Source organism: Manis pentadactyla, chromosome 10 (assembly GCF_030020395.1).
Source record: "Manis pentadactyla isolate mManPen7 chromosome 10, mManPen7.hap1, whole genome shotgun sequence".
Classification (NCBI taxonomy): Eukaryota; Metazoa; Chordata; class Mammalia; order Pholidota; family Manidae; genus Manis; species Manis pentadactyla.
Genome location: NC_080028.1, coordinates 59,383,136 through 59,408,325, shown reverse-complemented (window position 1 = coordinate 59,408,325; position 25,190 = coordinate 59,383,136). Strand labels below are relative to the sequence as shown.

Genomic DNA, 25,190 nt, shown 5'->3' with positions numbered 1-25,190 from the left:
AATACCCTCACTCAAGGTTACCATTGTTATGTTTTCATTACGTCTGTTCCTAGGCATTTTTTCTTCCTGTTGCTGTAACAGACATTTGTTTCCATGATTATCTTCCAAATAGTTATTCCTTGCTTATATGAAAGCTATTCATTTTTGTTCGTTACTTTCACATCCATTACTTCCTGAATTCTTATCACTTAAATCTTTTCTTGGCTGAGTTACTTTTTCCCATGTACTTTTTTCAATTATGAGTCTAATCCTGAGTTTCCCCATTTTATAGTGGCTAATTCCTTCAAAAGAAATGCAGTGGCAATAGAGACACATCCTAGTGAGACAGGCACCATGGGCTTAGACAAAGTAGGGTGAGGGCCTCTGGAAAAAGACCCTACCAAAACTCCATGTTAATCAATTAAGCAAAGCCAAAATCACATTAATTCTCTAAAGTAAAAATATCAAACTAGGAATATAAACATTTTTCAGTGAAGTTAGTTAAAACTAAAAAGCCAAGAGCAACTTGACCTAGAAGTTTGAATACTCCCCAGATAAAGAAAAGTATCTCAGCATTGCCTTATATTTTCACTGTGTCAATTAAAACATACCATTGTAAGATTTATTGTAGCCTGTTCAAAGGCCCAGCTTTACAAAAAAATTCTATCTGAAAGCTAAGATTGCATTTTAATCAAACAAACAATAACTCAGCCCATCTTGGAAACAAAGCAGGCAGTCTTAATTAACATGCTCCCAGATCAAAAAGTGGCTATTCTGGAAAAGAATCAGGGCAGTAAATTTCTTGTGTTAAGCTAACTTTGAAGAATAACCTACTGATAAGAAACTTAGTATCTCTTCAGAAATAAACATTTTGGGACCATCTGGAAGGTCTGCATCCCTAGCCCTCTGTCTCTCAACCACCTATAAATCCCTTAGACAATGCACCACCCTGGGCTCTCTTGTTCCCTCCAGGCATGAGCCAGGAGTTTTGTCTTCTCACTTTATCTCCATATAAAAGCTTCTCCCTATCTTGACTGTTTGCTAAATTCATTCTTCGCAAACAAGAACCCCAGCATCACTAGTCTTGTTCCTGAATTTAGTATGAAGTATCTGGTAACTTCTTGGCTTTTGGGTTGAGGTATGAGTGTGTTTTTGTACTTTTAATATTAAAAAAGGCCCTATCAATTCTATGTTATTTAAATGTTTTATCTGTAACAGGTGATGAATGTTATCTAGTGAGATAAAGCAACTCTTACCTGTTCTTTAATGACACATTAAGTGACTGTTGCTTTTTGAAAGGTATTTTACTCCTCTAACTATACTAAGTAGATTAAGTGTTGTCTCGGTTTTTATAATCAAGAATCAATGTTCAATCTTATCAATGGCTTGACAATTAACAAGGTAATTTTTTCTTCCTCCTATCTATTAACATGATGAAATAAATATATTAAGAAAGCACAGAATACCACTGGGAGATTCAAGATAGCGGCATGAGAGGTGAGACGCACAATTCCTCCCAAAACCACAAATAGTATGAAAATTTAGTTAATTGATACAACTAACCCTGAAACAAAAGAAAGAAGGCTGAACCAGACTGCACACAGACCTCACAAACAGCGGACCTCACAAAACAGGGTAACGTACAAAAGCCTTTATCAGGCGGGACCCAAGCCCATCTCCCACCCCGGGTCACCGGTGGGAGGAAGAGAAACGGAGCTGGTGAGGGGGTGGAGGCCTAGAACTGCTGAACACCCAGTCCTGGAGGTCAGCTTTGGGAGCAGAAACCTACACTGTGTGGTGCTCTGGGAGTTGGGAAGCTCAGACAGGCGGAGTGCTCGAGAGACAGATTGTGGCCATTTGTGGAGGAGGGGATCCACACCCGGCTGCTCTGGGACAAGGGAAAGGCAGGCGGTCTGAGAAGATTCCTAGCAGCGAGAGGGCTGCTGAAGGAGCGGTGTTTGCACGGAGCCTGCTGCGCGGGAAAATGGAGAGGCGGACAAGGTTGTCTGGGCGCGCTCTGCCCAGCTGGTTGGGACTTTGAGGATATTCAGGCACCCCATCCCCCTGGCTGCCTGCTCAGCTCCAAGGTCCCTCCACTGTGACACGCAGCCTGCTGTACCTTCCTCCTAGCCTGCCAACACCGTTTCACAAACCTGCAATCACTGTGCTGGCATCAGGCCAGCCAGAGGGAGGCTGGCACCTACAACAGCTAGAGACGCAAAGCACAGAGGCTTACACCTGTGTGCTTAACCCCCTGGCTCTGACACTGGAGACAGGCACTGCAGGGAACAGATTTTTCCTCCACCGAGGCACCAGCTCCATACCCCTATGACTCCCAACCTCACTTTAGGGGCTGAGCAGCACCAGAGACTGGAGTTTCTGGGCACTAGTGGGAAACACACAGAAGTATGAAACGTCAAAAGAACATGGTTCAGACCAAAATCACACAAATCCCAGAAAAAGGGTCAAATGAAACAATTTACCTCCCACAAACCACCTCTACAGTGCATTTTGGAGGGACTCCTATAGATGGAAGTATTCCTAAGGCTAAACAGATGTCACCCAAGGGATAGACAAAGAGTACAGAAAATGATTCAGAACATACAAAGAATGGAGGAGAAAGAAAAAGGAGGAAAAAAAAGAGAGAGAACCTTTAGGTTGTGTTTGTAATAGCACACAAAGTGAGTTAAATTACACTGTTAGATAGTAAGGGAATTACCCTTGAACCTTTGGTAACAATAAATCTAAAGCCTGCAATGGCAAGAAGTACATACCTATCGTTAATCACCCTAAATGTAAATGGTCTGAATGCACCAGTCAAAAGACACAGAGTCACTGAATGGATTAAAAAACAAGATCTGTCTATATGCTGCCTACAAGACACTCACTTCAAACCCAAAGACATACACAGACTGAAAGTAAAGGGGCGGAAAAAGATATTTCATGCAACTAACAAGGAGAAAAAAGCAGGAGTTGCAGTACTTGTATCAGACAAAATAGACTTCAAAACAAAGAAAGTGACAAGAGACAAAGAAGGACATTACATAATGATAAAGGGGTCGGTCCAACAAGAGGATATAACTGTTATAAATATCTATGCACCTAACACAGGATCATCTACATATGTGAAACAACTACTAACAGAATTAAAGGGGGAAATAGAATGCAATGCATTCATTTTAGGAGACTTCAACACCCACTCACTCCAAAGGACAGATCAACCACACAGAAAATAAGTAAAGAGACAGAGGCACTGAACAACGCATTAGAACAGATGCACCTAATGGACATCTACAGAACACTCCATCCAAAAGCAACAGGATACAAATTCTTCTCAAGTGCACATGGAACATTTTCAAGAATAGATCATATATTAGGCCACAAAAAGAACCTCAGTAAATTCAAAAAGATTGAAATTGTACCAACCAGCTTCTCAGATCACAAAGATATGAAACTAGAAATCTATTACACAAAGAAAATGAAAAAGCCCACAAACACATGGAGGCTTAAAATAATCAATGGATCAATGACCAAATAAAAACAGAGATGAAGCAATATATGGAGACAAATGACAACAATGATTCAACAACACAAAATCTCTGGGACGTAGTAAAGGCCTTGCTAAGAGAGAAATATATCCCAATGAACAATCCCAATGAACAGTCTAAACTCACAATTAATGAAACTACAAAAGGAAGAATGAATGAGGCCCAAAGTCAGTAGAAGGAGGGACATAATAAAGATTAAAGCAGAAATAAGTAAAATTGAGAATAAAACAATAGAAAGAATTAATGAAAGCAGTAGCTGGTTTTTGGAGAAAAAAAACAAAATAGATGAAGTTAGACTTATCAAGAAAAAAAGAGAGTCTATAAACATAAACAGAATCAGAAGTGAGAAAGGAAAACTCACTATGAAAACACAGAAATACAAAGAATTATGAGAGAATACTATGAAAAATTGTATGGTAAAAAACTGGATAACCTGGAAGAAATGGACAACTTTCTAGAAAAATATAACCTTCCAAGGCTGACCCAGAAAGAAACAGAAAATCTGAATAGACCAATTACCAGCAATGAAATTGAACTGGTAATCAAAAAACTACCTAAGAACAAAACCCCTGGATAAGATGGCTTCACTGCTGAATTTTATCAAACATTTAGTGAAGACCTAATACCCATCCTCCTTAAAGTATTCCAAAGAGTAGAAGAGGGAATACTTCCAAACTCATTCTATGAGGCCAGCATCACTCTAATACCAAAACCAGGCAAAGACAACACAAAAAACAAAAATTACAGACCAATATCTGTGATGAACATAGATGTAAAAATACTCAATAAAATATAAGCAATGAATTCAAAATTACATCAAAAAGATCATCCATCATGATCAAGTGGGATTCATCCCAGGGATGCAAGGATGGTACAACATTCGAAAATCCATCAACATCATCTACTGTATCAACAAAAAGAAGGACAAAAACCACATGATCATCTCCATAGATGCTGAATAACCATTTGACAAAATTCAACATCCATTCATAACAAAAATTCTCAACAAAATGGGTATACAGGGCAAGCACCTCAACATAATAAAGGCCATATATGACAAACCCACAGCCAACATTATACTTAACAGCGAGAAGCTGAAAGCTTTTCCTTTAAGGTTGGGAACAAGATAAGGATGCCCACTCTCCCCACTTTTATTCAACATAGTTCTGGAGGTCCTAGCTATGGTAAACTGACAACACAAAGAAAAGGCATCCAGATAGGCAAGGAAGAAGTCAAACTCTCCCTGTTTGCAGATGACATATGATACTGTACATAAAAATCCCTAAAGAATCCAATACAAAACTACTAGACCTAATATCTGAATTCAGCAAAGTTGCAGGATACAAAATTAATACACAGAAATCTGTTACAGTCCTGTACACTCACAATAAACTAGCAGAAAGAGAAATCAGGAAAACAATTCCATTCACAATTGCATCAAAAAGAATAAAATACTTAGGAATAAATCTAACAAAGGAAGTGAAAGACCTATACCCTGAAAACTACAAGACACTCCTAAGAGAAATTAAAGAGGACACTAACAAATGGAAACTCATCCCATGCTCTTGGCTAGGAAGAATTAATACTGTCAAAATGGCCACCCTGCCTAAAGCAATCTACAGATTCAATGCAATCTCTATCAAAATACCTACAGCATTCTTCAATGAACTAGAACAAATAGTTCTAAAATTCATATGGAATGACCAAACACCCTGAATAGCCAAAGCAATCCTGAAAAGGAAGAATAAACCAGGGGGAATTATGCTCTCTGACATCAAGCTCTACTACAAAGCCACAGTAATCAAGACAATTTGGTACTAGCACAAGAACAGACCCATAGACCATGGAACAGAATAGAGAGCCCAGATATAAACTCAAGCATATACGATCAATTAATATACAATAAAGTAGCCATGGATATACAATGGGGAAATGACAGCCTCTTCAGCAGCTGGTGTTGGGAAAACTGGACAGCTACATGTAAGAGAATGAAACTGGATTGTCTATCCCGTACACAAAAGTAAACTCAAAATGGATCAAAGACCTAAATGTAAGTCATGAAACCATAAAACTCTTAGAAAAAAATATAGACAAAAATCTCTTGGACATAAACATGAGCAACTTCTTCATGAACATATCTCCCCAGGCAAGGGAAACAAAAGCAAAAATGAACAAGTGGGACTATATCAAACTAAAAACCTTCTGTACAGCAAAGGATACTATCATTAGAACAAAAAGACATCCTACAGTATGGCAGAATATATTCATAAATGATATATGTGATAAGGGGTTGACATCCAAATTATATGAAGAGCTCACACACCTCAACAAACAAAAAAGCAAATAAGGCAATTAAAAAATGGGCAGAGGAGCTGAATAGACACTTCTCCAAAGAAGAAATTCCGATGGCCAACAAACACAAGAAAAGATGCTCCACATCGCTAATCATCAGAGAAATGCAAACTAAAACCACAGAGAGACATAACCTAACACCAGTTAGGATGGCCAATATCCAAAAGACAAACAACAACAAATATTGGCAGAACGCAGAGAAAGGGGAACCCTCCTACACTGCTGGTGGGAATGTAAATTAGTTCAACCATTGTGGAAAGCAGTATGGAGGTCCCTCAAAAAGATCAAAATAGAAGTACCATTTGACCCAGGAATTTCACTCCTAGGAATTTACCCTAAGAATGCAGGGGCCCAGTTTAAAAAAGACATATGCACCCCTATGTTTATCACAGCACTATTTACAATGGCCAAGAAATGGAAGTAACCTAAGTGTCCATCAGTAGATGAACTGTTAAAGATGTGGTACATATACACAATGGAGTATTATTCAGCCATAAGAAGAAAACAAATCCTACCATTTGCAACAACATGGATGGAGCTAGGGGATATTATGCTCAGTGAAATGGGCTGGGCAGAGAAAGACAAGTATCAAATGATTTCACTCATCTGTGGAGTATAAGAACAAAGCAAAAACTGGAGGAACAAAACAGCAGCAGACTCACAGAACCCAAGAATGGACTAACAGTTACCAAAGGGAAAGGGACTGTGGAGGGTGCGTGGGAAGGGAGAAATAAGGGGGAAAATGGGGCATTACGATTAGCACACATAATGTATGGGGGGGGGTGGGACATAGGAAAGACAGTATATACAGAGATGACAACTAGTTATTCTATATCATCAGCAGTGACTGTAATGGAGCATGTGGGGGGGAATTAATAATGGAGGAGTCTAGTAACCATAATGTTGTTCAAGTAATTGTACATTAATGATATCAAAATTAAAGAATTAAAGAAAAAAAAAGCACAGAATACTGAACTGCCCTTATATTCCTGAGATGAACCTCACTTAGTCATTGTTGGATTTTATTTTGAACATTGAAATGAACTGGTCTGTAACTGAAAACTGGTCTGTAGTTTCCTTTTTTAGCGTTTTCTTTAGTGAGGGTTTGTTACCAGTTTTGGGGTTAAATAAGACTGGAAGATTTTCATAGTTGATGTTCTAAAACAGTACTAGAACTCTGTGTACTGGAATTACCTACTCTTTGAGGCTTCAAAGACTTGTATGAAAGATGTTTGGGCATGAGTTTTGGATAATGAGTTCTTTTGATAATTTTGACAATTGGTAAGTCTATCCTTACTAACTTATCTACAGGAATTTTCCCTCTTCCAAAAATAAGCTCTTGGATTTTATCTCCTAATATATTACTTTTGTTTATACCTTAATTCCTTTCTTATTTTCTTGAATATATGATATATGTCTATTTCCTCTCCCTGCCCTTTAAGTATAAAAGGTCATCAAAAAACCAAAGGTTCAGTTCCTAATGAGTAAAGATTCATACTTAAGTGAATAAGACCTATGTACCTCTCAACTCTCAATCTGAAACAAAGATTACTTTTTATTATTTTTTAAAGGCTGGTACATGTTCATCATAAATTTTGAACCAAACTTAATTTTGTTACAAAAGAAAATATAAAGATGAAAATCAAGAATTAAAGAAAAATTATACTTACTTGCATTGCTTTTTGAAGACCCATTTTATTTTAAATTTGCAAATGTCCAAAGCTAAGGAAAATTGTACTGCATGTCTAGAGCTCTATGCTGACCAACAATTTCTCAGTTTTGTCTGCTTTACAGCAGGTATATGAGCGCTTAGCCTAAAACAAATTTAAACCCTTTACAAGAAAATCCAATAAAGGAGTAATACTGAGACAGTGCTTTATTTAAACTTCTTTCAAATATTTTGACATACAAAATAACATAAAATTCTGTAATATAATTTTTATATGAACTAAAGTTTATACTTATCTTACTATGTAAATTGTTAAGGGTGTCTTATACTTGATATTAAATAGGCTCATTAATAGAATTTACAGAAAATGCAAATTATGTACCCTATTACTAAGAGTCCAAGTCTCAACATGCCTAACAAGATGCTCCTTTGCACCATACACACACAGACAACTGGAATTACCGAAATTCTTATAAACAATTCTTTGTTAACTACTGTATCATTAGTGTTAATTTGTGTCTACTATGGTTTCAATTGCTGGTATTGTTTATTAAACTATTATCTTTTTTTTTTACTTCTTCTGATCATTGGTTCTTAAATTTTCCCCCCACAGGGATAGAGATGGATAGCAAGTAGGTCTTTTAACCCAGCTAAAAAATAAGGTCAAACAAGAACCACTATTTCTGTAGTTTCCTGTATGTACTTCCTAAGAACTAAGATACCATCAAAGATTACATTTAGTCAATATAGAAACTATAAGGAAATGTATCATATGTACCAAATACAAACACTAAAAATTCACCAGTCACCTATAAATTCTAAAGGAAAACTCCAGAAAGACATAGTCCAAGACTAAGATAATTTAACAATTATTACAACTGAGTTTTTAACAGGGAGTGGCAAAGGTGGGAAGGAACTAAAACACAACTTACCATTTGACGGCTAAATTCTGTACCTCTCCATTCTTATCTTCCAATAACTTCAAAATCATTTTCACTACTTTCCTTTCACTATCATCATCCAATTTGATGGAATCTTTCTGCAGTTCTGTCATCAAATCATTTGTAGCCATAAACCTACCAAAAAATTAAAGTGTTGATAAAAATTTTAAGCATTGATTAAAAAAAAAGATGACTTTCAAATCCAGTGCTATCATTCTTATGTAAGTCCTGATACACTCTTAAATAAGGTTATCACTACCCAGAATTACCTTCCCCAGGTGGTTCTTGATTTCAAATTTACTGGAAGGATCTACAATGAGTGCTCTTCCATTCTAATTAATTACAGCATTGCTTTTAGGGGAGAAAAGCTCTTTTACGTTTTCTTTTCACGTCATTTGAATTTACTATATAAAAATCCTTTAACTATGAACATTAAAAATATCTTCCTATGTAACACTGTGTGTTGGACGGGGATGGGAGAGAGGTCACATATTATGAATTACTGGGAAATTTCTAAAATACACATTCTCACTTCCACCCCAATACCCACCACTAGATATCAGGCATACTTTCAAAACTATGAAGACATTAAAAGTTGTTCCATCTGACATCCAGTCCCCTCCCCCTTAGGAACTACTGCAAAGGAAGGCCTAATACTGAAAAGCCTGATAAAAAACCCATAGTAATCAACTGTCTAATCTCAGCTTTAAATGAAAGGGTTGAACAGGAGATAAAACAATGAATAGACTCTTGATTTTTTTGTTATACCTCACCAGACAATTCACTGTTTTTTAAAAGTAATGTCTCAGAATATTATTGAAATAAAGCTGCCCAAATTTGCTTAATAGCCAAACAAAATTCTCCCATAATTCTTGGCTTTCCACCCACTCAAATAATCTAACTGAAATGCTAACTACTTAATGTCGTTTTCTTTTATTTGAATCAGATCCAGTCTGAGTAAAAATTTATTTTATATTATGCAGAGAAATGTCAAAATTCATGTTAAATTTATTTTAAAAACACAACTACTGAAGCTGAAAGGATGAACAGTTATGCAGATAATCTGATAAAGTAGGCAACAGACTATGGTAGGAACTGGCAAAATAACTTACTAATTAAGGAATTAATTATTTGTAAGGTAATTTTCACAGTAATTTCAATAAATTGTAATGTTTATTTAATGCTGATATGACCTAGTTTAAAAATACAATGCAAGCACAATTCTTAACAAGTTTTGTAAAACTGCATATAAAGAAAAGCTTATGTTCAAATTGGGATAACAGAAGGTAAATTAAATGTATACTCTTAAAAAATGGACAGGGTCCTATTCTATTCTATTCTGGAAAGTATACAAACAAAAACCTGAATAGGACTTCAATGCAGGCACTTGTACAGACAAAGCATTAAATGAATCTTAACTGTTTTATTTTAATAAAATCCATAGTACATAGGTGCTCTAAATAACCCAAGATGCTAATCATCTGGCTAAAAACATAATGACAATCAATTTAAGTAAAAAAGCAGATAATCCCAACATACAAAGTTGTTCTTTTATGGTTCTGAAGGGTTTCTATGAATACACAAATTCATCCCCTTTATTTACCAGTAATTTATTCACTGCCTATTATGCCACAAAGACTAGACTGTGAACAAAGGACAGATAAAAGGCAAGTACACCTTGACTCCTGACCTAAGAGAGCTTGTAGTCTAATAAAGAAGTCGACTGAAATTTTCAAAAATCTATGATTAATGGTTAAACATTAAAAAAAAAGTTGATATGAATATCAGCAAATTAGCAGTATTTTAAAAAATCAGAGAAACTGTGCTGTATTAAGCTAGTATGAGGTAAAATTAGAGTTCATTTTTAGTGGTGACCCAGAAACTACGAAGTTCTGAGAATTCCTTCTATTAATTTGATAGAGAAATCTGCACTAAAAATCTTAAAAGGAAATGTTTGGTCAGTCTGAAAGCTATCAATGGCAAACTCAAAAGCCAATTTTTAAAATACTTCTTAAGCATTTACTGTTTTGGGTATGGTGCTAAGGGCTGAGATGATAGACTCAGTCCCTTCCTCTCAGCTTTTCTTTTACTTTTTGCAATAAAAATTTTTTAATTTTGGTATCATTAATATACAATAACATGAGCAACACTGTGGTTACTAGATTTCCCCTCCATATCAAATGCCAACCACATACCCCATTACAGTCATTGTCCATTAGTATAGTAAAATGCTATAGAGTCACTACTTGTCTTCTCTGGGCTACATTACCTTACCTGTGCTACCCTCACTAAATTATGTATGCTAATAGTAATGTCCCTTATTCTCCTTCTCCCTCCCATCCCACCCACCTTCACCAGTCCCTTTCCCTTTGGTAACTGTTAGTCCATTCTTGGGTTCTATGAGTCTGCTGCTGTTTAGTTCCTTCAGTTTTTGCTTTGTTCTTATTCTCCATGGATAAGTGAAATCATTTGATACTTGTCTTTCTCCACCTGGCTTATTTCACTGAGCATAATACCCTTTGCTCCATCCATGTTGCTGCAAATGGTAGGATTTGTTTTCTTCTTATGGCTGAATAATACTCCATTGTGTATATGTACCACATCTTCTTTATCCATTCATCTACTTATGGACACTTAGGTGGCTTTCATTTCTTGGCTACTGTAAAAAGTGCTGCAATAAACATAGGGGTGCACATGTCTTTTTGAAATTGGGCAGCTGCATACTTAGGGTAAATTCCCAGGAGTGGAATTCCTGGGTCTAATGGTATTCCTATTTTTAGTTTTTTGAGGAACCTCCATACTGCTTTCTACAACGGTTGAACTAGTTTACATCCCCAGCAGCAGTGTAGGAGGGTTCCCCTTTCTCGACATCCTTGCCAGCATTTGTTGTTCCTAGTCTTTTCTATGTTGGCCATCCTAACTCATGTGAAGTGATATTGCATTGTAGTTTTAATTTGCATTTCCCTGATAATTAGTGATGGGCAGCATCTTTTCATGTGCCTGTTGGCCATTTGAATTTCTTCTTTGGAGAAGTGTCTGTTCATTTATTCCGCACATTTTTTAATCGGGTTATTTGGTTTTCGGGTGTTGAGGCATGTGAGTTCTTTATATATTTTAGATGTTACCACTTGTCGGATATGTCATTTACAAATATATTCTCCATAATGTAGGATGCCTTTTTTTTTCTGCTGATAGTGTCCTTTGCTGTACAGAAGCTTTTTAGCATGATGTAGTCCCATTTGTTCATTTTTTATTTGTTTTCTTTGCCCGAGGAGATGTGTTCAGGAAAAAGTTGCTCATGATAATATTCAAGAGATTTTTGTCTATGTTTTCTTCTAAGAGTTTTATGGTTTCACGACTTGCATTCAGTTCTTTGATCCACTTTGAGTTTACTTTTCTGTATGGGGTTAGAAAATAATCCAGTTTCATTACCTAGCATGTAGCTGTCCAGTTTTGCCAACACCAGTTGTTGAAGAGGCTGTCATTTCCCCATTGTATAGCCATGGCTACTTTATCATACAGTAATTGACCATATATGCTTGGGTTTATATCTGGGCTCTCTAGTCTGTTCTATTGGTCTCTGTGTCTGTTCTTCTGCCAGTACCAAATTGTCTTGATTACTGTGGCTTTGTAGTAGAGTTTGAAGTCAGGGAGCATAATCCTCCCAGCTTTATTCTTCCTTCTCAGGATAGCTTTGGCTATTCAGGGTCTTTTGTGGTTCCATGTGAGTTTTAGAACTATTTGTTCTAGTTCACTGAAGAATGCTGTAGGTATTTTGATAAAGATTGCATTGAATCTGTAGATTGCTTTAGGCAGGATGGCTGTTTTGACAGTATTAATTCTTCCTATCCATGAGTATAGGATGTGTTTCCATTTATTGGTATCTTCTTTAATTTCTCTTAGGAGTGTCTTGTAGTTTTCAGAGTATAGGTCTTTCACTTCCATAGTTAGGTTTATTCCTAAGTATTTTATTCTTTTTGATGCAATTTTGAATGGAATTGTTTTCCTAATTTTCCTTTCTGCTAGTTCATTGTCAGTGCATAGGAATGCAACAGATTTCTCTGTTATTAATTTGGTATCCTGCAACTTTGAATTCAGATATTAGATCTAGTAGTTTTGGATTGGATTCTTTGGGGATTTTTATGTACAGTATCATGTCATCTGCCACCAGAGACAGTTTGACTTCTTCCTTCCCAATCTGGATGAATTTTATTTCTTTCTGTTGTCTGTTTGCTGTGTCTAGGACCTCCAGAACTATGTTAAATAAAAGTGGGGTGAGTGGGCATCCTTGTCTTGCTACCGACCTTAAAGGAAGAGCTTTCAGCTTCTTGCTGTTACGTATGATGTTTAGATGTAGGTTTCTCACATATGGCCTTTATTATGTTGAGGTACAAGCCCCATTTGGTTGAGAGTTTTTATCATGAATGGATGTTGAATTTTGTCAAATGCTTTTTCAGCATCTATGGAGATAATGATGTGGTTTTTGTCCTTCTTTCTGTTGATGTGGTGGACGATCTTAATGGATCTTCAAATGTTGCACCATTCTTGTATCCCTGGAATAAATTCTACTTACTAATGGTGGATGATCTTTCTGATGTATTTTTGAATTCGGTTTGCTAATATTTTGTTGGGTATTTTTGCATCTATGTTCATCAGGGGTATTGGTCTGTAATTTCTTTTGTTGCGGTGTCTTGGCCTGGTTTCTGTATTAAAGTGATGCTGGCCTTGTAGAATGAGTTTGGGAGTATGCCCTCCTGTCCTATTTTTGGGGAAACTTTAAGGAGGAAGGGTATTATGTCTTCACTAAATGTTTGATAAAATTCAGCAATGAAACCATCTTATCCAGGGGTTTTGTTCTTAGGTAGTTTTTTGATTACCAATTCAATTTCTTTGCTGGTAATTGCTCCATTCGGATTTTCTGTTTCTTTCTGGGTTAGCCTTGGAAGGTTGTATTTTTCTAGAAAGTTGCCCATTTCTTCTAGGTTATTCAGTTTGTTAGTATATAATTTTTCATAGTAGTTCCTTAGAGTTCTTTGTATTTCTTTGGTGTCCGGAGTTATTTTTCCTCTCTCATTTCTGATTCTGTTTATATGTGCAGACTCTCTTTTTTTCTTGATAAATCTGGCTAGGGGTTTATCTATTTTGTTTATTTTCTCAAAGAACCACATCCTGCTATCATTGATTCTATTGTTTTATTCTTCTCAATTTTATTTATTTCTCCTCTAATCTTTATTATATCCCTCCTATTGACTTTGCTTCTCATTTATTCTTCTTTTACTAGTTTCGTTAATTGTGAATTTAGACTGTTCACTTGGGATTGTTCTTCTTTCCTGAGGTGGACCTGTATTGCAATATACTTCCCTCTTAGCACGGCCTTTTCCACATCCCATAGATTTTCTGATGTTCAATTATTATTTTCATTTGTCAGCATATATTGCTTCATCTGTTTTTATTTGTTCATTGATCCAATGGTTATTTAGGAGCATGTTATGAATGCTCCATGTGTTTGTTGGCGCTTTTGATTTCTTTGTGTAATTTATTTCTAGTTTCATACCTTTGTGATCTGAGAAGCTGGTTGGTACAATTTCAAACTTTCTGAATTTACTGAGGCTCTTTTTGTGGCCTAGTCTATGATCTATTCTTGAAAATGTTCCATGTGCACTTGAGAACAATTTGTATCCTGTTGCTTTTGAATGGAGAGTTCTGTAGATGTCCGTTAGGTCCATATGTTCTAATACGTTGTTCAGTGCCTCTGTCCCCTTAATTTTCTGTCTGGGTGATCTGTCCTTTGGAGTGAGTGATGTGTTGAAGTCTCCTAAAATGAATGCATTGCACTCTATTTCCCCTTTAATTGTTAGTATTTGTTTCACGTATGTCATCTGTGTTGGTTGCATAGATACATATAAAAGTTATATCCTCTTGTTGGACTGTCCCTTTTATCATTATGTAATGTCCTTCTTTGTCTCTTGTTTACTTTCTTTGTTTGGAAGTCTATTTTGTCTGACACTAATACTGCAACTCCTGCTTTTTTCTCCCTATTAGTTGCAAGAAATATCTTTTTCCATCCCTTTACTTTCAGTCTGTGTATGTCTTTGGGTTTGAAGGAGTCTCTTGTAGGCAGCATGCAGCAGTCTTATTTTATCCATTCAGTGACTCTATGTCTTTTGATTGGTGCAATAAGGCCATTTACATTTAGGGTGATTATCGATAGGTATGTACTTCTTGCCATTGCAGGCTTTAGATTCATGGTTACCAAAGGTTCAAGGGTAATTCCCTTACTATCTAACAGTTTAACTCACTTAGTATGCTATTACAAACACAACCTAAAGGTTCTTTTTTTTTTCCTCCTTTTTCTTCCTCCTCCATTCTGTATATATTAGGTATCATATTCTGTACTCTTTGTCTATCCCTTGATTGACTTTGGGGGTAGTTGATTTGATTTTGCATCTGCTTAGGAATTAATTGTTCTATTTTCTTTGCTGTGGTTTTATTTCCCCTGGTTACAGCTATTTAGCCTTAGGAATACTTCCATCTATAGAAGTCCCTCCAAAATGCACTGTAGAGGTGGTTTGTAGGAGGTAAATTTTCTCAGCTTTTACTTATCTAAAATTGTTTAATCCCTCCTTCAAATGTAAATGATAACCTTGCCAGGTTCCATTTTCTTGTTTCAAGGCCTTTCTGCTTCATTGCATTAAATATTAAATATATCATGCCACTCCCTTATGACCTGTAAGGTTTCTGCTGAGAAGTCTGATGATAGCCTGATGGGTTTTCCTTTGTATGTGATGCTTTTTCTCTCTAGCTGCTTTAAAAGTCTGTCCTTATACTTGATCTTTGCCATTTTAATTATTAAATGTCTTGGTGTTATCTTCATTAGATCCCTTGTGTTGGGAGATCTGTGCACCTCCACGGCCTGAGGGACTATCTCCTTCCCCAAATTATGGAAGTTTTCAGCAAGTACTTCCTCAGTGACACTTTCTGTCCCTTTTCCTCTCTCTTCTTCTGGTATCCCTATAATGTGAATATTGTTCCGTTTGGATTCATCACATAGTTCTCTCAATATTCTTTCATTCATAGAGAGAAGAATCCTTTTTTCTCTCTGTGCCTCACCTTCTTTGTATTCCTCTTCTCTAATCTCTATACCATTTACCGTCTCTTCTACTACATCTAATCTGCTTTTAAATCCCTCCATTGTGTGTTTCACTTCAGATATGGAATTTCATGATTGAAACTCCATCCTAAATTCATCCCTGAGTTCTTGAATATTTTTCTGTACCTCCATGAGCATGTTTATGACTTTTATTTTGAACTCTCTTTTAGGAAGATTGGTGAGTTCAGTTTCACTTGGCCCTTTTTCTGGGGTTTGTGAGATTTTGGTCTGAACTAGGTTCCTTTGACATTTCATATTTGTATGTGGCACCCTCTAGTGCCCAGAAGCTCTCGTCTCTGGAGCTGCTCAGCTCCTGGGGTGACGTCACGGGTTGCAAGGGAGTGCAAGTGGCACTGGTGCCTGGAGGGGAGGAAAGAGCTGTTTCCTGCTTCCTGGGTGCAGCAACTGTCTCCTCTCTCAGAACCAGTGGGCTGAACACACAGGTGTAAGCCTCTGTGCTTTGTGTCTGTAGTTGCTGTAAGTGGAGCCTCCCTCTGACTGGCCTGACGCCAGGGCAGTGACTGCTGGTTTGTAAGCTGCTGCCGGCAGGCCAGTAAGAAGGCACAGCAGGCTGTGTATAACAATGGGGGACCTTGGAGCTGAGTAGCCAGCCATGGATGGAGCACCTGAAGCTCTTGAAAATTCCCAACCAGCTGGTTAGAGTGCACCCAGACAACCTTGTCCACCTATCCCTTTCTCCAGCACAGCAAGCTCCATGCAAACCCCGCCCCTTCAGCAGCCCTCGCTGCTAGGAAGCCTCTCAGACTGCTTGCCTTTCCTTTGTCCCGGAGTAGCTGGATGTGGATCCCTGTCCTCCATAAATGGCTGGAATCTCAGTCTCTCCAAGTATTCCACCTGTCTTAGCTCTCCAACCCCAGTAATCTCCAGAGCACCATGCAATGTAGATTTGTGCTCCCAAAGCAGATCTCCAGGGGTGGGTGTTCGGCAGTCCTAGGCTTCCCCTCTTAGCTTTTTCATCTAATATGGCATGCAGACAGTTAAGTGGACAAATACCAATCTTACAAATTTTTTAAAGTAATATTCAGTGATCATACTGAAGATCTAATGGTTAGTCTGGGCCACAAAGGATTAATAGGGGTTTGCATGGGAACAACTGGTTGGCATTTTTAATTTTTTATCTCTGTGTGTGTGGTATTGAGGAGTACAGTACTTGAGAGTGAGGGACTAAGGAGATGTTGTGGCTTGGGCATAGGGAGATACAAAACCTAACAGGAAGAAGATAGACACAGGCTGAGGTCAAGATGGGAAATGTCCTAGGTACTCATTCACTCACTATGCAGGATGAACCCACCCATACTAGGTACTATGCTAGGTGCTGTGGACACAGGGCTGGCAAAAGCGAACAGTGCCTGCTGTCTCAGAGCTTACATTACAGTCTTATAGAAGCATAGTGATTTTTAAAGCTACAAAGATGAGTAACTACATATAATATATGAACTACATATATAATTATGAGATTAAATGCTATAAAGAAATGTGACACAAAGCAAACTATGTTATAACAAAGCAACCTGACCTCAACTGGACTGGGGTTGTGTAACAAGGAAGACTGAGAATTGACACAGGGGCAGGAATTGGGGTAGTGAGGAGTGGGAAGGGAATGTGGCCAAGTAGGAAAGGGCCGAGAGATTAAAGAGATTTTCAGATTTTATTAGGCTTTTAGGCTTTTAGCAATGGAAAGTGACTGAAGGGCATTTGGGGGTAGAAATGAGGAGTAAACAGAACGATCAGATTTGCACTCCAGAAATATTACTCCAGTACACTGTGGACAACAGCTTGGAGAAAACCAACCTTCGTTTAGCCAGACTGAATGGAGAACTGTTAGGAGAGTTATTGCAGCAGTCTAAGTGAGAAATGATGGTAGCCAAAATTAGGGTTAAGACAATCAGTGGAGATGGAATAATGGACATACAGTCAATTCTCATTATCAGCAGAGTAAATTTATTTATAACACCTAAAGCAATTCTCCAGCACTTTCAGTTATTTGCAAGCATGTGCAAAACCATGAAAAATTTGAGTCACTCAACAGCATACATTCTCAGCTGCTGTTGAACAAGGTGATGCTCTGCCTTGTTTCTGCTCTTATATTATAAACAAGTATCCTCTTCTCGATCTATCTAGTGCAACATTTTTTGCATGTTGGTGCTTTCTCTTGGTAATTTAAAATGACCTCCAAGGGTCATGCTTAAGTACTGTTTAAACACAAGAAGACTGTGATGGACATTCCAGAAAAAATACATGTATTAGATATGTTTCATTCAGGTATGAGTTGCTACTGAGTTCAATGTTAATGAACAACAAATATTAAATAATGTGCCTTTAAATAGAAACACCATAAAAAAAGGTTATAAACTGATCAACTAATGAAAATGCTGTGACCAGAGTTTCACAAGAATATCCCCCTGTACTTCCTCTAGAAGCAATGGTTCAGTTTTACTAATTCAATGTTTGTGGCAACTTTACAGAATATAACTACCATGAATAATAAGAACCAACACTCAGATTTGCAAGGTTAAAATTAACAGGTCTTTGAAATGGATTAGGTATAGGAATGGTAAGGAGGTGAGTTAGGAAATGGACAAAGGAGGAGGAAAACCAGAGAACTTGGGTGTTATAGCCAGGGCATGTATCCTGTCCAATCTTAATGTTACTGAAAAGCCACTGTCACATCACATGGTTCAACTGACTCATCTTAGAACAGAAGGCGAAAGGATTAATATGCCTGATTCAACTACAGACTACACTGTATGGTCACTCCTTTGATCCTAATCAACATCTCAGCAATAGTGAAAACAAACATTATGAATTAATGTCCTACAACCCAACTTCATCTGTCCTTGGCCAAAAGTGAGGATTGAGAAAGAAACAACAGCCCCTGCCATCCAGGGACTGATCGGAGCTCATACCTATACAGTGTTATTCCGAAGTGTCCTATGCTTACAGCTAAAGCATACTGTTTGCCTGGACATAAGCAACCTCACAGATCATCTATTTTAGACAAGTTCACTTAGCAACACAAAACACCAAACAGCCTCTTCTTTGACTTCTACTTCTTTACCAGTTACATACAGCCTCTCTTCTGCTCCAGTCTGCCTTCTCTGTATTATTAAGATGTCAAGTGATAGAATTGCTCCCACTTTCTCACAACATACCACCTAAAGTGAATCTATGCTTCCTTACATTCAGACTATTCACCAAAATTACCCAAAAAAATAGGTCCTAAACCCCTCTTATTACTTATCTCACAGTGTGTGTTCTACTTCACTGTCATGGCTATAAACCAAACCTATGTCAGGGATACCTAAAGAGATTTTCAAGAAAGAAAAAGTAAACAGTGCTTAAATAATCAAATAGATGAACAAGGAAAATATCCACTTAGATACCTGGGGATTGTCAGGGATTTGAAAGAGTAATTTCAGTGATCTTAAGTGGGCAAAAATCTAAGAAGTTTCCAGTCTATCTTGTAGTCAGTGGGGAAGGCCATAATCAACTGTGCTATTTAGGAAGAAAATTCTAATGAAAGTCACCAAAAAATTGGATTAAAAAAGGAGGCCTGGGACAGGGAGACTAATTTGAATAATTCATCCTCATTAGGGGACGAAAGGAAAAATAAAAGGTAGGATAAGTGTGACATGAAGGTTTTCAAACTGGGACATTTGGTGGATAAAATAAAATAAAAGAGGTTTAAGGTGAGAGAAGGGGAAGTTAAGATGTTAACTTTCAGATTCCTGTGGAGTCCCAGGTAATTCATTTATTCAACAGGTATCCTAGGGATACCATCATTAGGAACTTGGCCAAGCTCTGCAAACACAGTTATGAGCAAGATAGTCGTAGTCTCAACTTATATACCTGGCTTACTCTCCTGGACTGATAAAGAGTTCCTTGAGGGGAGAACATATTCATCTTCAGTAAATCCAATGTAGAGAAGCAGAAACAATGGAAGAAATAGATACCCTGAATTGAGCAATGAGTAGCTCTCACAACAAGCCTACCCCTCATATATAAATACAATTTTACCTCTGTTTCCAACAGAAATCTAATACAGGTCAACTGCACCATCCAATGAGTTAAAGAATTAACTTGGGACAGTCTTAAAATTGTTCATGTAAATAAACTAATTATCAGTCATCTTTCTAGTCAGTTTCCTCAATGAAGTCCTTTTCTCCCCTTTTTCAGTGGTGCAGCCTAATCTCTGATGGTTAATGTTAGCAGTGTACCTGTATCAAGAAAAAATACCACATAATTGGAATCTAATTAATTATTGTCATTAACGTGCAAAGTACTTAAGAAATGCCCAGAAATCACATTCTTAATCTCTATAAATCTATTTCTTCTCATTAAACCTACTTTTCTTAAAGCACCAGCAGTCCAGACAACTGCACTCAATATTTCTTGTTATTTTATTGTAAATACCCAGACACTACTTTCAGCTATGTTTTAGGACTAAGGTCCCTTCCACTCTGAAAGCCTGTGATTCCATAATGGACGTAAGATTTTTATTAGCATTTTTAAAAGTTTCCAAGAAAAATGCCTTCAAATATCCCCCACATACAGACATATAAATTTGGCAACATAAAACATTATCAAGCTAGGATATCCCACAATGCAGTGAATTATTTTAAGATTGTTTCAGTATTTTTAAAAAATAGATTTGTAAATTTTACAATGGCTTCTTTTGGAAACTTCTCCAAATCCTTACATACGTTTTTCTTAACTCTGAAACTAGAGTCCAATTCAAGTAAAACAACCCACATGTTCAAGACACTAAACAGAGTTGAGGATTCAGTCTAGTATGATGAGGTCCCTACGCTCAAGGAGTTCCCTGAACAGTGTATCCTCTCCCATCTCCAGTCAAGATTATCTACTTCCCTTCCCCCCCTGGCATTTTGTATAGTGTGCCTTCACACTGCACTCATTTTTCTCTATCTGGAACTTCAAGACCTACCTATCACTTCGTTAACATGAATCTCCCTGCTTTCATCTTCTCTGCCACTTAAAACTGACAACTACATATTGACCTCAGTTACTATATTTTTACAACATTGACTTAACCTCTCAACAAGCATGTAACTGAGGGCAAACATTAGATCTTCAACTTTTTGTAGTCCCCCTCAAGGAATTATTAAAAGCATCTTCTAGAACAAAATTTTCCATAAGCCTAACTTAGAGGGAATGAAATATGATGTCTTAATTTTAATGCCCCCTAATCAAAACCATGGAGAAGTAGCTTAATATGGTAATGACTTCATGCTTTGGGGGTATCTGGAAATCCCAGCTCCACTACTGGTCAAGTACTTAATATCACTACACCTCAGTTCCCTCTGCTGTGAGATTGTTAATATGCACTTTACTAGAGCTCTGAGAATAAACAGGACCAAATGTATAAAGTCCACAGTAAGCACTAATAACTATTAAGACACAAAAAGATAAAAAGAATGGTAAATCTTTTATCTTGATTCCTTGGGATACTTGAATTCCATGGGTGGTGAATGTGAAATTCCACATGTGTGGTATGTGAAAATAAAGACAGAACTTTCATTAGTTACCTCAACCCAATTAATAGTATTAGTATTCATAAATAGAGCATCGCATGTTATGTACAGAATCACCTACCTACTGGCAATAAACCTTAGTGACATGCCTTCAAAAAATACAAGAATACTAAGACATGGAAGAAAAAGGACATGAAAGGTTCTTTCCCTCGATACACTGAGCCTATAATTTTAAGTCCTGCAAAAGGATTCTTGAAGCCTGCACCCATTTCTTTACCTTCTTTCCATGGTGGACTATGTAGTTATTCAGAGACCTGAAATTCTGAGTCTAAAAGGAACCTTTTGTAATAACCTCTGTACAAACCTCTCAAAAGTGAAATTTAATCCCAAATTAAGTAGCCTGACCAAGATCTCACCGACAGTTCACAACAAAAAAAATCCTACATGACTAGAACTCATATACTGTGACTAGTACCACTACGGAAAATAAAATTTTTTCTTCCTTTTGGACATATTGTTTTCTCCCCTTAGCATGAGATAGAGTGGTTTGCACATGTTAGACATTCTGTAATCTTTTCTTAAAGATCCTTCCAGTATGAGGTATTTTAGAACATTTAAAACAAGTAGCAACAAACTATGATATTTATATCGAAATAGCAAGTAAATATCCAATGAGAAACTAAAAGGCATCATTTTAAAATAGAACACATGTATTCAAATGCCTGTACTGAAAATATACAGAAAAATCTTTAGAATACTTGATTTCAAATGTTCACGATTAATCTCTTAAATACCTATAATTTAATATGCATAGTGCTTTAGTTCCAAAGACTTGAAGACACTATTCCTAAAAATATCTTTTATAATATTCACCAACTATCAGAAATAATCCATGTTAGACTTTTGGAAGAATGATCCTGCAAGCAATGTTTTGATGTATTCCAGCTCAAATGGGTAGATAATCCTTATCAAGTTCATGTCTCTTCCAAAAGTCACTAAAACACTAAAATCTTTAGCCTTAGCAAACTGGATAAGAGCTTCAAATGCAACACTTAAAAACTCCCTAATAGCAAACTTTTCAAATCATCTTTGGGTTTTAAGTCACAGAACCAAAACTGTATTTCATTTCAATATGCCAACACATCAATTTAACTAGGAACACAATTACTACATTTTTTTATGGATCTCCTTTCACAAATCGCAAAATTTATTCCCGATAGATAAGATTTGACCATCTTTGCAGGAGTTAATATACTGTTCGTATATGTTTATAATGCACTGTTACTGTTCATACAAAAGAAGAAAAATGAAAAAAGTTACCTCTTCAGCCATAATCTTAATTGAAGACTATTTGTTTTTTCCTTTAAATGCACACAAAGTACAACTACTAAACCTTAGAAAACGAAACAAGTATCAAAGAAATAAAAAGCTTTTGTATAGATCAAGACCTTATTTTGCAGTGGGATAAGGAGATGGGAAGGAAGGAATGTTAACTACTGTAGTGAAAAAAAAATCAGAAAGAAACCAAGATAATTCATGAAAAATAACTATTCTTCAATATGCATGTTATCAAGGTTTGGAACAGACAGTACAAGTTTCCTAGAACACAACTGCTATAATGAGACTTCGTATTTACCACCCCCTTGTTAGAAAATTGCTTCTTTCAGTTAAGATTCATTTGCTCGGTTTACTTTTCTGTTTAAGGTTCAGCAATTCACCTCTCTGGCAGTAATTTTGTATCAAAGGATATGAGACTGAAACCCCAAGTTCCTGCTTGGGTTTTACCTGACAAGGGAAAATGACAAGAGATGCTGGCGGGAAAACCCAGAGTCAAGTTTCCTCCATCCTGGCTCGCCCTCACCCTCTTCCCACCTTGACGAAAGAAATTATCCAAAGAAAAAGTTTATAACCCAATCCGCTTAGAGCTCAAAAAAAAGCAAACTGCTGAAGCTGAATGCACCTTGGCCCACTCCCGTCTGCGGTGAAGTTAGGTGGCGGCTGGGTCCCCGAGTGGCTGCAGCTCCGGCAGCGAGCGGGGCGGCCTAGTGCCTCGGGCGGGTAGGCCCGGCCTCACAATCTCCGTGCCTAGAGCAGCTCCCTTTCCCATGATGATGAACAATTTTGCCCCTTCACGCTACCTGGGACACAAAACATCATGTTCTGGAGGAGGCAGGGAATGCGGTGGGGGCGTCTGGGGACGCAGAGGGGGCTTAGGGCCGCAGGTGACAACCGCCTAGGGGGGAAAAATTAGGGGAAGGTTGGAGGGCGGGAGGGGAAAGGGGCCTGCGGGGTTCAGGCAGCCGAGGGGTGGGCTGGAGACCTCGGGAAAGCGGACGAACCAGTTAAGGCCAAAGGGGTGGGGCAAGGCCTGGGTGAGGGTCAGGGCCGCGGATGGCGGACCCCGAGGTGGGTTTAGGGTCGGATCTGGGCCTCACCTGAAGTCCTTGTCACTGGATGTCATCTTTTCCAGCAAATTGGAAATGTGGTACGAGGCGCTCGCCATGTTGACGGCTTCGATTCCGCTCGCTGGCGCTGCCGCCGCCGCTGCTCCTGGGGCTCCTCCTCTCGTTCGCGGCGGCTCCCACTTCCAGGGTCGCAGAGCGAGGCCGACGTTGACTAAGGAGGAGCCTAGACTGGCTGCCCCCTGCCCAGCGAGGCGTGGGCCTGTCCCGGAGGAAGCAGAGGCTACAGCGCGGCCTAACGACGGCGTTGCTCGTTGGAGAACGAGCTCATGGGCAGCGAGGAGCACAGCAGGGTCTCCCGCGGGAGCCAAACACTTGCACTGGGTCCGTTTTGCTCCCACTCCCTCCGCACTTGCTCCCCAGGGCAAGAGGCCAAGACCCGCCTCCTTCGCTCAGGGGGTCAGAGGAGGTAGACGCGGGACGCTACAGAGAACTGAGGTCAGAGTTCACGGAGGACTCCCCACGCCCACTGTAGAGACGCTAAGGAAAGAGCAGTTCTGTTGGCTGAGGTTTGTGTCAGTCGTCGCATGAACCGCCTTCCAGGAGGCATGACAACGAGCAAAAGGGGTTAGTCTCGCGAGACTTGAAAGCGACGGTTGAAGTACGGGGTAGGCTAGTGGGACAAGCGTGCCTTAATCTGAAAATAACTTTTTTTTTCTTTATGACAGTAAAATAAAAAGTTAGCAATTTTTAAACAGGATAAGTCCCAGAAGTAATGCTAAGTAGGGGGCTAGCCTGAGACCAACCGAAGAATTAATAGCATTCATCTGGTATCGGACGCGTGGCCTCCATTGCTTTAAGCACGATGGTATCACGTTGCCACGTGAAAACCACAAATCCCAGAATTCAGCCTGTGTCAGTATGTGATTGGCCGAAAGGACTGAGAGCTTCGTCATTGGTCCCCAAGAGAGGAGTGGAAGCTCGGAGTTGTAGTCCGTGCGCAGCTGCGGCGGATAAAACACGTAACCAGCGCGCCCTGGTTTTCTGCCGGGGATTCGGGTTTTCTTGCAGCTGCTTTTCAGCGCTGGTCCGCCTGTCTGCAGAGCTAAGCTGCTGCGGTTTGAGCAGGCTCATTGCGGATTAGTTGGTATGTTCACTGAGGTCTAGTAGCGACTTCCTAACACTAATAATCCTTGAGAGCGATGGTAACCTCATGCTCTGAAGGCAGCTGAGTTTCTGCTGGGCACGATCCCTCTGCGCACTGAAGAGCCAGCTTCCTAAAGGAAGAACCTTAGTAAGACTAATGGGCCAACGACTGATTGTATTCGCGGCCTACTTGTTTATTCAGAAAAGCTAAACGACTAACCTCTAGTCAGTTTTTGTGGGTTTAGTATTCCTACCGCTCTGTATTGTTCCGAGACATAATACACACAGCAATCGGAGATTAAGTATCAAGTCATTTGTTTTAGTATCCACATTTTCCTGCCTAACAGGAATTAGAGCTAGCTAATAGACCAATCTAAAAGAAAAAAGCAACCTGTCAAGAGGCAAGGAAAATTCATTCTCACTCTTACTGCTCCTGTTTAAAAAACAAACAACTTTAATTAGCACCTTTCTTCCAAATATTAAATCTGAC

At 38.4% G+C, this 25,190-nt stretch overlaps 1 protein-coding gene across 1 annotated transcript in view; it reads right to left on the bottom strand.

Moving 5' to 3' along the window:
* Positions 1 to 24,052, bottom strand: part of CAND1 (cullin associated and neddylation dissociated 1) — a 57,222-nt gene extending 33,170 nt beyond the window's left edge. Inside the window, exons 1-2 of the mRNA XM_036894889.2 lie at positions 23,588 to 24,052; positions 8,481 to 8,624 (exon numbers count right to left, since the gene is read on the bottom strand). Of these exons, the coding sequence (XP_036750784.1) occupies positions 8,481 to 8,624; positions 23,588 to 23,655 (212 nt within the window). The 5' untranslated portion in view covers positions 23,656 to 24,052. The remainder of the gene's footprint in view (positions 1 to 8,480; positions 8,625 to 23,587) is intronic.
* Positions 24,053 to 25,190: the final 1,138 nt, after the last annotated feature.